The 12,779-nt window shown below is 37.1% G+C and overlaps 1 protein-coding gene across 2 annotated transcripts; it reads right to left on the reverse strand.

Annotated features, from left to right (window-relative positions):
- Positions 1–319: 319 nt before the first annotated feature.
- On the reverse strand, positions 320–10,687 carry LOC576796 (nucleolar and spindle-associated protein 1-A). Of its 2 annotated transcripts, none has more exons than XM_011684453.2 (10): positions 10,482–10,687; positions 9,103–9,231; positions 8,325–8,501; positions 7,787–7,921; positions 7,207–7,340; positions 5,993–6,375; positions 5,003–5,172; positions 4,149–4,533; positions 3,653–3,760; positions 320–2,799 (listed from the first exon to the last, which is right to left on the reverse strand). In XM_011684453.2, the coding sequence occupies exons 1-10, from the start codon at positions 10,575–10,577 to the stop codon at positions 2,618–2,620; spliced, it is 1,899 nt and encodes a 632-aa protein (XP_011682755.2). In that variant the 5' UTR covers positions 10,578–10,687; the 3' UTR covers positions 320–2,617. The 2 variants fall into 2 exon arrangements, with proteins under 2 accessions (XP_011682755.2, XP_782158.4); XM_777065.5 differs by having other exon boundaries at positions 5,993–6,378.
- Between the last annotated feature and the right edge of the window lie 2,092 nt (positions 10,688–12,779).

Genomic DNA, 12,779 nt, shown 5'->3' on the forward strand with positions numbered 1-12,779 from the left:
ACAAAATGAAGAGGTATAGATATTGCTTGTACACAGTTTATGTCTCACATGTATTTGTAATACATGCCAGACCGAATCATATTTTCCCCATTATACATTCTACATATTTCAAGTCAATAAACTAGCAGTAAAACCTAATCTTTAAATTGTAGTCTCAGATAATAATAGCAACATCTCTAATGCACAGATATCCATTAAAAAAATGAGCATAAACATGATGCCATTTATCAAACATGCAGGCACGTATAAGAAGTAGAGTTTAACCTCATCAGATTTCACCAGCATCAACACACAAAAGAAAACACTGAAGAAACTAAAATTAATGTTACTAGGAGGCATGTAATGTACATGTACAAGAAAGGCCTTTATTTTATTATTTACAAAGCCACAAATGCTGTTTTGCATTTGATCTATGTGCATTTCTACATATTTACATGCATTTTATCAGATATTTCAACAAAATAATGGGTTAGGTTTTTCATAGGTATACACCGGTAAATACATTACAATTCAGACTAGAGTGTTATATGGTACATGATTTGAAAAGTTATGGGATTAGGCATGAGCAAGAAAATACTGTACTGTTCCATCAAACACCATAGAAAAAACCTTGTCCATACATTGATTTACAAAGGAACAGCTATTACCTTCTAAAATTAATTAATTAAAGTACTGGTTATAGTTAAAATGCAGTAAAATGTAGTAAAACATTAGATATTACAAATACGTAATGTAAACATACATTTTAAGAACAACACCTGCAATTCGGATTCTACATTCCAATCCAACAAACGGTATAAAACTATATACATCAATATTTTGTTCATTGTAAGTTAGAAAGGAAGTTAAAACATTTGACAATCATTTGTGAAACCAATATAGCCCAAACATCACTTACAATTTTAAGTTTCATGTTTATAATAATAGAATAAAAATATTTACATGAATTTCTATAGTCAAAAGTGAGCACATCTACATTTGTAAGTATAGATAATTAACTATGAATGTACATATGATTATTCATACATTTATTCCATTCACACAGTAGAAGAGAGAGAGAGAGAGAGAGAGAGAGAGCGAGAGAAGGGAGGGTGAACTAAGGATAATCCCCCAATGATAGCAATTCAAATCTTACCAATCAGTAGTGCATATTTGTAAACCTCTAGCAGCCTTTTCACACACGGTTAAAATTCATCATATCTAGAGCTTTTAAGTAAATTTTCTGTGTGAACGTCATTTATACAATGTTCGGATACGAAGTCACGATTCATACGCCGTTCAAAGCAGGCTACAGATACGAAGTCTGTATCTAGAGAGCAAGACATTTTGTGTGTGAACGGATATATGTGTTTAAACTGGTCTGTAAACGCTCAGTAGGGCCATTGCGCATTTACGAGCAGTGAATCTCGAAGGACCGCTGTTGTATCTAAAGCTGATTAGTTTGAAACTCTTTAAACTAATCAGCTTTCAAGAATTTTACCCATGTGTGAAAAGGCTGTCAATCACACTCCTGACAAGTCAACTTCATTATCGACAGCAGGAGCATTTTAAAACAATATTTCTCTCGATTCTAAAGTACTGTACATACTATATACATTTAAACCTGAAATTTATGAGACCTGTAACATTCATGAAAGGACAATAAGTGCCAATTTCCAGTTCCAGGTGGCGAAATGTATGAAATGTATAGAAAAAAAGGCCAGGGTTGTGATTCAATGACGTTGTACTTTGTAGGATGAAACTTTTATATACATGTACCTGGAAAGTTTCTAGTTAGTGCATACCTTAGAAATAGCTTAACAAATTTAAAATGCTTTGAATGAAAATAAAAGGAACAGTTTAAAAAAAAAAAAATCACTCCATACATCAGAGACAGAGATCAATTTTAAAGCAAGGTTTGGGCAGTTGGAGGAAATTTACATCATTAACTGCATCTTAAAATTTGAATAATTATATCAAATATTTGGCATAAATGGTGTTGTAATTAAACATGGTTTAAAAACTGGTTCAACAGAAATTGGTATCGACAATCAGGCACAAAAGGCGAGACAGATATTGTATAAAAACTAAAGATGATAAAATAAAGCCAGAATGGTTTAAAAATCCCATCACTGAGTTGCTGTTAAAAGAACGGTACTTGTTAAAATACTGAGAAAAAAACCCCCAAAACATTGAAATATGTAAATGACAATCTTAGTTGTTCTACTTTTCTACATTCCTGACATACTTCCTTGAGACATCTTGCAAGGCTCAACAATAAGATCTTGGAGTAATTTGTTCGCACTGTTCCCTTTTAGAAGATATGATGCCATTCAATATAAATGCATCAATATAATGTACCTAATCCTAAATGTGTATTTCACTAGCGAAACCAGCAATTAATTTTAGTTCATTCTTTATTATCGTAAATATCTTTAAAAGACCCACTGCACTACTATATAGCAAACAATGCCTTTGCGGTACCCGTTGGTCCCCCATGATCCCCTTTTTCTTATGTTAATTGAGAGCTAATTTGATGAAATAATCACCTGTCAGTGACCATGCTGGGAGGTCTAATCCCTCCTGGCCAAACTAGTGCAGATTAGTTTTAAGAGGAAGGAATAAATACAATTTTTTTTTAGCAGCCTGCGATCCCTCTGTTGGCCATGTAGCTATCGTTCCTCTTCTGAGCGCGATTCATCCTGTTCCCCGCCCTCCTGATATCGCGTCCCTTCAGCTGAGGCTTCTTGATCAATGCCTTGGCCTTGGACAGGTTAGAGGGACTGTTCTGTTGGGTCTCGCCAAAAGGCTTTAGCTTTCCTGCATGTTCAAAAGGAGGTGAACAATGAATAGACAGTTTTTTAGAATGTTAGGGTAGAATACATGAACAGATCAATGTCATCAAATTGGATATTTTTGTAAAAAGCAGTAGCAAATAGGAATATTCAAACAATAAAATATATACCGGTAGCCTTTTTTTTGTTTTCCAGAGCATTTCCATTGAAATGTGTGTTTATGGTTTTCGTGAAATGCTTACCTGTTTCATAAAACTTGATACCAATAACAAATGCTCATTTTCTATGACAACCCTGCTCTCAGCCTATCAAATTGCACTATTTCAGTAGCTTATTGTAACTTGTTATTGATAACAACTTTTATATGAAATGGGGCTCTGATTTCCTAAAACGTTTAAAAACATTTATGTTTATGTTCATATAAATGAGGCTCCTGAACAACAAAACAAATCAAATTCATCATTATCATGATGAAAAAACGCTCTTAAAGTTTTACAAGCTCTAGACTTGACGAAAGTTGTTCAAGTTAGGTGACAGCATATAGGGTCATCAAAAGATATGTGGCAACAACTTTATATATATCACTGATGTGCATGCAACTGATGCAAGTAATGGGCAAGAGCAATATCGGTGCTAATATTGTTTTGTCTAGTACAATAGACAGCATCAGGGACCATCTTTTAAAGAGTTGATATTAATCGCAACTTATTTGCGATTAATATCAATTGCAAATATATACATAAGAGTTAGGAGACTGTAAACTTGCAATTGATTCAGCTCAATCGCAACTCTTTATAAGACCGGGCCCTGGGGTGATCTCTGATACAGGGTTTCATCAAATAACCTTGCAGTCACACAAAAACTAAAGGATTGCTTACCTGTGTGGGGTTTATACGCCAGGGGCTTGGATAACGATGCTTTAATGTCAAAAATATTGTTAGGTTTGGTTGCTGATGCTGCTGTCTTTCCAAATGGAGTCACTGCACCTGAAACAGTAGAATATTGATCATTATATTTCATTATAGAGTTTCATCTGTTTTGTTATATATTTTCTATATCTATTCCTAGATCATACCATAACAGGGAAATAATATGACACCGCACAGACATCAGGTGATAAGGATACATGATTTACAAGCTTTATTTTAATCATATACTACAATACTGAAGTAAAACTAACCTGCACAAAGGAATGATCACTACATATTTGTTATTCATCAATTGTAAATATAAAGATTATGGTAGAGAGAGAAGAGGAGAGGAGAGAAGAGATAGATAGAGAGAGAGAAAGAAAGAGAGCAAAGGAAGGAGGGAGAGAAAACAAAACAAAGGGAAAACAAAGAGAGTGATTTTTTTTCTTTCTTTCATCCTTACCACCAACTGATTTCCTGGAGGGTGTCCTTGCAGCTCCGAAGGACTTCCTGTCATTGACTGGAGTCGCTCCTCCAATTGATTTCCTCACCCCAGATCCTGGAGTCAGCGCTGAGATCGACTTGCGGACTCCAGGAGTGGCCTTGCGCTTGTCGATGGCCGGAGCGGGAACGCTACTGGGCAGGATGACCTTCTTGGGTGTCTTGAGCTTGGACACCTTGAAGGAGACAGTCTTTGGGTTGACTGACTTGGGGTTGATGGGCATGGTTGCCTTGGTGGGCTTGGGAGAAGCAAAGTTGAAGGTCTGGGACTTGGTTGTACCTGGCTTGGGGGAGGCAAAGTTGAAGCTCTTTGCTGCTTTAAGGACAGGCTTTGTTTTGGCTGGAATCTGTAGAGGGAACAAAATGACAGAAACATATTCGTTAACGACTTGGCAATATCTAGATTGTTCAGGAAAAAATGAAAAATTTGATACAGTGCAAATGACATTCAGATTAAAAGACTGTACCATATGCCCATGGATACACATATTGCTACGAAGCTAATGACAAAAATAAATAATTTAACACACAGCAATTTCAAGTCGTATCTTACAGGTATGTAAGGGGTCATAAGTTCACTCTCCCTTCTTTTCTTTTCCTCTTTCCCCCTTTCTCTATCCATCATTTGACTGGGGATGGGGGAGGGTAAGTGTCACCCCAACCTCTCCATAGCTACATAACTGAATGGCGGCAGCGTATTCGATCGTACTCGAGTAGTTGTCAACAGTTTGAGTACTTGAGTATTTAAGTACTCGTCGCAGCCTTACTGCATGCTATTACTATCTGATAAAATTGATGTAGAACGTGTTCTCTTACCCTGGGCTTCTTGGAGGCAGAGATCGCTTCAGCCCTCCTCTGTTTCCTCTCCAGATAGGAATCAATGGATTCCATCTTGTCCAGGGCTCCATGGTGAGTCTTGGACCAGTTCTTGCCCGGAGTCTTCTTCTTTGTTGCCTGAACTCTGGTGGGGATACAACTCTTGGATTCTGTAGGTAAAAGAGAATGGAGGGAATGATTGGTAGACTTATTTACTTCAAGTCATGTGCGACAATTTCTGTGTTCTTCAGTGATCAACTAGTTACTATATTTGTATGTACAGCAAATTTATGTTTGTTAAATATAGACACATACTACCCTAGTTGTGCATTACATATATCACATCAGGGTGATCATACTCATTTATGCGGTGGTCACATCCCGCCGTACTTGCAAGTGCGTGCTGTCTACGTGCAAAAACGTGGGCAAAATGTGGGTATCCGTACGTGATGAGTACCGCCTCCGTACGGATTTGCGAGCACGCAGACACACTGTAGCACTTTTAGTGCACGAGGAACTTTCGCTGCGTTCGGGCTGCGTTCGGGCTACCGATTCACCACAGTGCGTGTGACGCGCGTTGCCGGTACTCCCTCCCTGCCTTTGCCAATCCCTCCCTACGTTTCAGAAAAACGTGGCGGCCGTGGCCTCACCATAAACCGTACGGACTAAAAACACGCACGGTGGGATGTGACCAACGCTTTACTATTTCTCCTCTCTCCTCATCTGTTTTCCTATGTTCTTTCTTTTGTTTTTGGTTGTAATGATACAGCAGTGCTAATTATATAATCAAGATAGCTTAATCAAATTTGGAAATATTACACTGTTATAAACTTTGGTTATTTAGGCACTACATTAAAAAAAAAATCATTATCATTAGCATTTATGTCTGTCCTAACCTACCCCCATTACAAAATGCTTTTTTAGTGTGAACACTTTCTAATAAGGAAGTACAAGTTACCGTGGTAACAGTAATTTTATGTGAACACTTACTAGCAACTTGGATCTGGACCTTCCTGTCAATCTCTGCCATGATTTCATCTTTCAGGGTACTGCCGCTCTTTGCTGCCTCCACAGCGACTTCCTTCGCCGGCGACTTGTCGAACGTCCCCCTTCGTACCTTCTTGGCCTTTCCCCCAGCTGACCCGCTTGCTGACCTCTTTCCCGTTGACCCTCTGGGCTTTGGTTCTGTCGTTGTCTTGATCGCAGTGGGTGTGGTCTTGGGTGTGGCCGTGAGGGGGGTTTTGTTTGCCCCCCTGGATGATCTTTTGTTGGAAGATGGGGCGTCATTGGGGGTCTGTGTGGATGGAGTTGGCTGAGCAGGGGCTGCTGGTTGAGGTGTATGGGTGGTGCGTCTGATTGCTCTCTTGGTTTTTCTACTATGAAATTATTTGATAAGAAAAGGAATCACATAATTATGTGAGTTTAAGAGTTTAGTCTGAATAAAGGAATAAGAAACAGAGAACAGGGTGTTGAACACTGACAAATGTCAATATATTCTCCAGATATAGTTGACTTCTGTTAACATATCATACCTGCCAACCTGAGACAAGAGAAATTAGGAGTAAATTTTTCTGGATGGACTACGAGGTCGCGAACCACCGAAGGATTGGGGTAGTAGCCCGTAGATTGGGGGGGGGGGGTACACAGGGGGTGACTGCGGAACTAACGATCACGTTCGGGCTGCGCTGTGTACATCTTCTATGAGCGCGAGCGCGGATGTCGGCGTGATCTGGTTATCAGTGCTGTGTTATGCTTTAGTCTTATACATACATACATATTGGTATTTATTGAGCGCCTTTACATGAACATGCTCAAGGTGCTTTACATTTCAAAATACAAACATAATAGTTATATACTCTCCAAGTGCATTACACTCTAAAAAAAAAAAAAAAAAAAAAAAAAAATTAAAAATCGGAGTTTTGAGGCATGCATTCGGAATTCGGAGTTGGTATGTAAAAAGCGGAGGAACTCCGCCTAAATCGGGGTGGTTGGCAGGTATGACATATTGGTAACATTTTTTTTACAAGGACTATTTTACTCTAGGGGAAAAAATAAAACAAATCTGTGTATTGTATTCTCCTTTAATCAATTACCTGAATATGATCTTGATACATGTATCTGAAAATGGAAATATCCTTGTTTTCTTATACGGGTGCTTTTTTACAAAGGAAATAAGGTATATACATTGAACTTTGTTCATTTACCTGGAGCCTGAGTTTGGTGGTGTGGGTAGCGTTGGTTCATTGACAGCAGATGTTCTTTGTAAGCTACGAGATCGCCTGCCTGGGACTGCTGGGATTTTTGCTGGAGAGGAAATTACTGCTGCTACTGGAGCAACCTGTAAAATATTTTTTTTTTTAAAGTGGAACATTGTACATCATAGTAGTCACAATGTAGTTAAATTCTTATATATATTTAATGAACTCCATTTTCAAAATGTTGACAAATTCAAAATCGAACAGGTCATTAAAAAGGTAGCTCAGGTCATTGAAGACCGTACAATCCTTTGATTTATTAACATCATTGATTATTGAATGGAATTTACATTACAAAAGACAAATCTTTCCTTTACTTATAAGCAACCCTAAACTGTGTTGAGAAAACATAAATTTATTAAACAGGGGGTTTTGCTGATTTTGGCTGATTCACTAACAAACTGAAATCAAGAGAAAACACTGCTACATGATGTAGGCAGGTCTTTTCGATCAAGTGTGAGGGAGGTATACACAAATTTGAAATAAGACGAAATCTGGCTGGTGGGATATTCTAAAGCATTGCACCTACCTCTTGTTCCGTCTTCTTCTCCTCCACAGGTTCCTCCTTAGTCTGTCTTCCACGCCTGCCCCGTCCTCTCCCTTTAGATTTGGCTTTGGATTTCTTGGCTACTGGGGACACCTCATCCTCTGTAACACTCGACGTCTGTGTAAAGTTCAAGGAAACGATTATATTGAGAACATTCAAGTTAAATGTTTACAACTAAAGTTCTATATCACATTAATAAAACATACCACCGTCAAGAAAATCCAAAAGAAAGTGATAACACAGAAAATGTCACTTCTAAACTTATGATTTGGAGAAGCAAAGAATTGAACAAATGTCATTCTCTATCATTTTCGCAACTTTCTGCCAATTGGGTGCTAATTTTGGTAGTATCTTGGCCCCTATTCAATATTTTATGGTGCACGTTTCACACAGCATATCACAGCTTAAGGGAGGTTCAATATCTCGGGGGCCCTGTCTTTCCCCTCAGTGTATTGCATCTTCAGGCTATTCCCACAACCCCCCTGTTCAGACTGTGCAAATATAACTTATCCGTAATTACCTGGCTTTCTGATTCTGGAGTTGGGAAAGTTGTGACAACAGCATTGTCACCACCAGCAACCACATCTGTCTTTGTTTCCTTCACTGGTGATTCCTTGATAGTTTGTTTTACATTTTTCTGTTTGCGTCCTCTCCCCCGTCTAGCTTTAGGTTTTTCCTCGGATGCTTCAACCTCAGACTGGAATTATAAAACGAAGAAAAAGGATGAAGATGAAATATTAGAGTACACTGTCACTAGGAAAGATTATTACAACCAAATGATTAAGACAGAGAAACAGCATATTAACCATCCATTGTCAATTTCTTCATAACAAAAAGTGCAACCACATGTTGACTAGAGATACATACCCAAATTCAAACTTGGAAGGAGTTAGGAGTATAAATATCATGTACAGTATTGAAGTTCAGAGTTCCTCGCATCTGATCTGGGTTATAGGGTGAGGGAGCTCTAAGTTTCTGAGATGCTCTTTGATGCAATCTGGGCCATATTTTGAAGCATTTTCAAACCATTGTGTCATTTATTTTTTCATAAGTTGTCATTAAAAAATTATAACCTGTCATTGATTTTCAAGCCTGCCATAGTGACGTCACTCATTCCAAAATTGAAAAATGCACTGTCATGTGTTTTTCACGATGTGGACCAGCCTGCAATAGTTTCCTCTACAGGAACCCCAATAACATTGGCTATGATAATTGCTAATAATCAAAAGCTGTACAGTACTAGTTTCACTGCTTGATAAGTTGGATGTATATTCATCTGTATGCATTAAGTACTTTACCTGATCTTCTGTGGAGGAGGCCGAGGTGGTAGTTGCTTCTTCTTCCGATGATGCTGCTGGCACAATGTTGTTTCCTTCCATGTTTGAGCCCACTACTACTGCTGCTAAGGCCTTGATCAAACCATCAGTCTGGATAAAGAAAAAAGGTAAAATGTAAGGAATGTAATGGAAGTAACTCCGAGAAGCTCCAACACCGGCGCCGCAGGCTGGAGCTTCCCGGAGTTAGTAATGGAAGATGATATTTGGTTAAATTATACTAATGTTTTCATGCGAGTCGTGCATGAGAGTGTTTTCAGACCATCGAAATGCACGACACTCGTAACTTGTAGCTCTGTAACTGTAAACAATGCAATGTGACACAATAAAGACAGAAAGACAAACTAGAAGTAGAAGTCGAACTCAGAGTCAAACTCAAACTTAAGTCAAAGACAAAGTCTAACAAGTTAGACGTTAATCAACATCCTCAGAATTCCAGAAATTTGGGCATTGAATTAATGAGCGTCTGAACGTTTTCTTTTTCTTCTTGCTTTTCACTCAATAACTCACATCATCACAATACTCGATCAATGCCATATTATGCAAACCTTTACTTAACTGCTATAGATCTAACAGTTAGATCTACGTATGGCGGTGTGACCAAAGTTCGCGCGTGACCAAAGTTCGCTTTCTCAAAAAATCGGTAAGATTTCGAAAATCTGATATCACCAATGGAAAGAGGGTCATAAAATTACCCAGAAACAAAATTTTCTTTAGAATTGGGTGCGAAATTGTGAAAATATTGACAAAAGATCGGCAAATTTTGCAGTTATTTGCGTCCGTTCCGAAAAATTATCAACTTACCGATAAGGGTCTGGAAATTTTCATTTTGAGATCAGAAATCCTCAAAATTGTAAGTAAAGAGTGGTACTAACTGATTGTACGATATCTTGTCTTGCAAATTATGATATTACCTTATTTTTGATGGATCGCATTTTTTGATAAATCAACTGTAAACCACCGTGCGCGAAGTTAGGTATCATTGTTTTTATGACTTTTTTAGATGCAGCGCGCACGCACGATCGGACATCGAATTTTTAGATCGCGATATCTCCGAAATCCTTCGACGGTAAATTTTTCTAGTTGAACCAATCTGTAGTAAAAAACTTTGCCGTCCATTTGGTAATAATTGAAATAAATAAAGTTGTGTAGAATGTGAGAAATCATAGATCGAAAATCACATTTTGTAATATGTTCTAAAATGTGCGCGAACTTTGGTCACCCCTTCATACAGTACAGGCTAGCTGCACTTTTTCTTGAAACAGTATAACAGTGATAACATACGTAAATACAATCATGTGGGACCGACCCACTTTAAAAAACGTGTTAAGTGATAAACATACCTTCATGTTAGCTTTGATACCATGTTGTTTGGCCAATTTTTGTAACTCTGACCGCTTCATCCTTGCTAACTCTTCCATTTCATATGAATTTGACATTTTTATGATAAAAATTCGCGCTGATCCTTGAAAAACATACAGTTTGGGCGGTGATCTTCGCGTGCGAACGTAAACACAGCTGGTGTTCAAAAGCGAACGCTCGAAACCGGGAAAGCCAGTGATTGGTCAAATAGACAGATGAGCCTTATTGTGATTGGTCAAAGTGTGGTCTATTCGCAAGATTTACCAGGATGAAAAAGGAGTTGCCCTGCGGTACTCAAAAAGCGAAAGCGATCCGTAAAGTAAGAAGAAAAATAATTTACAAATTAAAGAGATTATTAATTCAGTTCTTCTTTCTTTATGCAACAACACTTTCAAAAACTAGTAGATCATAAACATTTCCAGCGTATACATGTTTTTTTAGACATAAATAAGCAAGTAATTAATGTGTTATCCGTTATCTATACCCTTTTCTATTTCTCTATTCCGACTTAAACCATTCCCCCCACCCCCTTTCGCCCTTTTTCTCTCTCTCTTTCTCTGTCTCTTCTTTGATATACCCTATTTTCACGAAGCAAATAGTTGCACCAATATTATTGTGAAAGACTAAAATATTTGATTTTACTATAGATATATACAACTTTGATCTGAATTTCTTTTTAGCCCGATATATCTCTGTTATATATAGTAGAGGAGCAGTTAACAATTCTAAATAGGTATCCCGATTCAGATCTGATCAAATCAACATATTACAGAGAAACTTGAAGGAAGCTAACATGGTTTTTCCTTTTACAGGGTATAATAAGGAGGAATATGAATATCTGTTGAAGGAAAATCCAACCTTGAAAGCAAACTATAGAGGAAAGCAGAAAAAATCAGAGAAGTATAAGACTAGTGAATGTATGAATGAAATTGGACAAGGAATTGAAAAAGTTATGGATCTTTATAAGTGATTATCACCAAGATAGGCTCTTCAAATTGCTTAAATCTGTAATGACTCTGTAATGTAGTGGTGGAAAACTTTCCAGTTTTCTCCAACACACAAAATTACCTAAATTTCAAATTTAAACAATTTATGACTCAGGAAGGTCTTTTCTTTTTTTAGCGCTTAGAGACTTCGGTGGTAAGCGCTTTATAAGTAACGTTTTTATTATTATTATTATTATTCTCCTCAGGGCATATATTTTGAGTATAGCATGCCCCAAGGGAGAAGGCATTTTTCTCCTGAGGCACTTCGGAGAAAAAGAAAAAATTGTATTTGTACATGACAAAGTTATTCACTGCTCAGCATCATCTACCAAACTGCAAATTTGAGATTTTCATAGATTTAGTGATCTCATATTCTAAACATTTATAACTTTCTTATTTATTATTTATTAAACTTTCGCCATTCTGTTTATCTTTTCATACACATGAATTTATCACATGGGTTGGATGGCCCTTTAATGAGCAATTAAGGGATGAAAGATGAGACCAAAAAAATATATATAGCCTATATCAACCAAAGAAAAAGAAGACCATTTCCTTCTTTTCTCCCAAACTTTAGTTTTGCTGCATCTTCCATTAAAGTGTATGTGTGTGTGTCCCTCTCTTCTCTATAAAATAATATTACAAAAAATACTATCCATACATTCTTAATTATCTATCATCATACATGTTCATCATATATGTCAAATCACCCTTCGTATCCCTCTCTCTCTGTTCTAATTCCACAAAGTGACAGTATAACCAGCTATAGTTCTATAGATTGAACTCACACATCAGGAATAAGTGACTACACACACCTAATTTAGAAATATGCAATTTTAATAATAATCATAAGACTTTATGTATACAGTGTATTTACAACAACATACCAGTCTTGACTGTCATAAAAGTATATAGAATGTTATATAATCTATTACATAATGGTTGGGAAAAAACAGGAAAATGAGTAGAATTATACCTTGCTTTATGGATCAAAGCTGTTTTCAAATAATCTGATCTGATAACTCACTTTATTCTATGATTCACATGCATCAGTGTTCTCCCTTATCCCAATTGATTCTTTAAGAACACAACTAAAATAAAATATATATGAACAACAGTGAGACAGAAAAGTTATCTCACATTTATTTTACCTTTCTTAATTGGAATAATCATAGATGTTCTGTGATATAAAAATGTATAACTACTACATATATGAAGGAGAATTGTTTGCCTTCTCATAACAGCTATGGATATATTCAACTCTTATTTCTGGATGTTCCCTTCAACATTCAG

This window comes from Strongylocentrotus purpuratus, unplaced genomic scaffold, assembly GCF_000002235.5.
Source record: "Strongylocentrotus purpuratus isolate Spur 01 unplaced genomic scaffold, Spur_5.0 spur5_scaffold_5, whole genome shotgun sequence".
Classification (NCBI taxonomy): domain Eukaryota; kingdom Metazoa; phylum Echinodermata; class Echinoidea; order Camarodonta; family Strongylocentrotidae; genus Strongylocentrotus; species Strongylocentrotus purpuratus.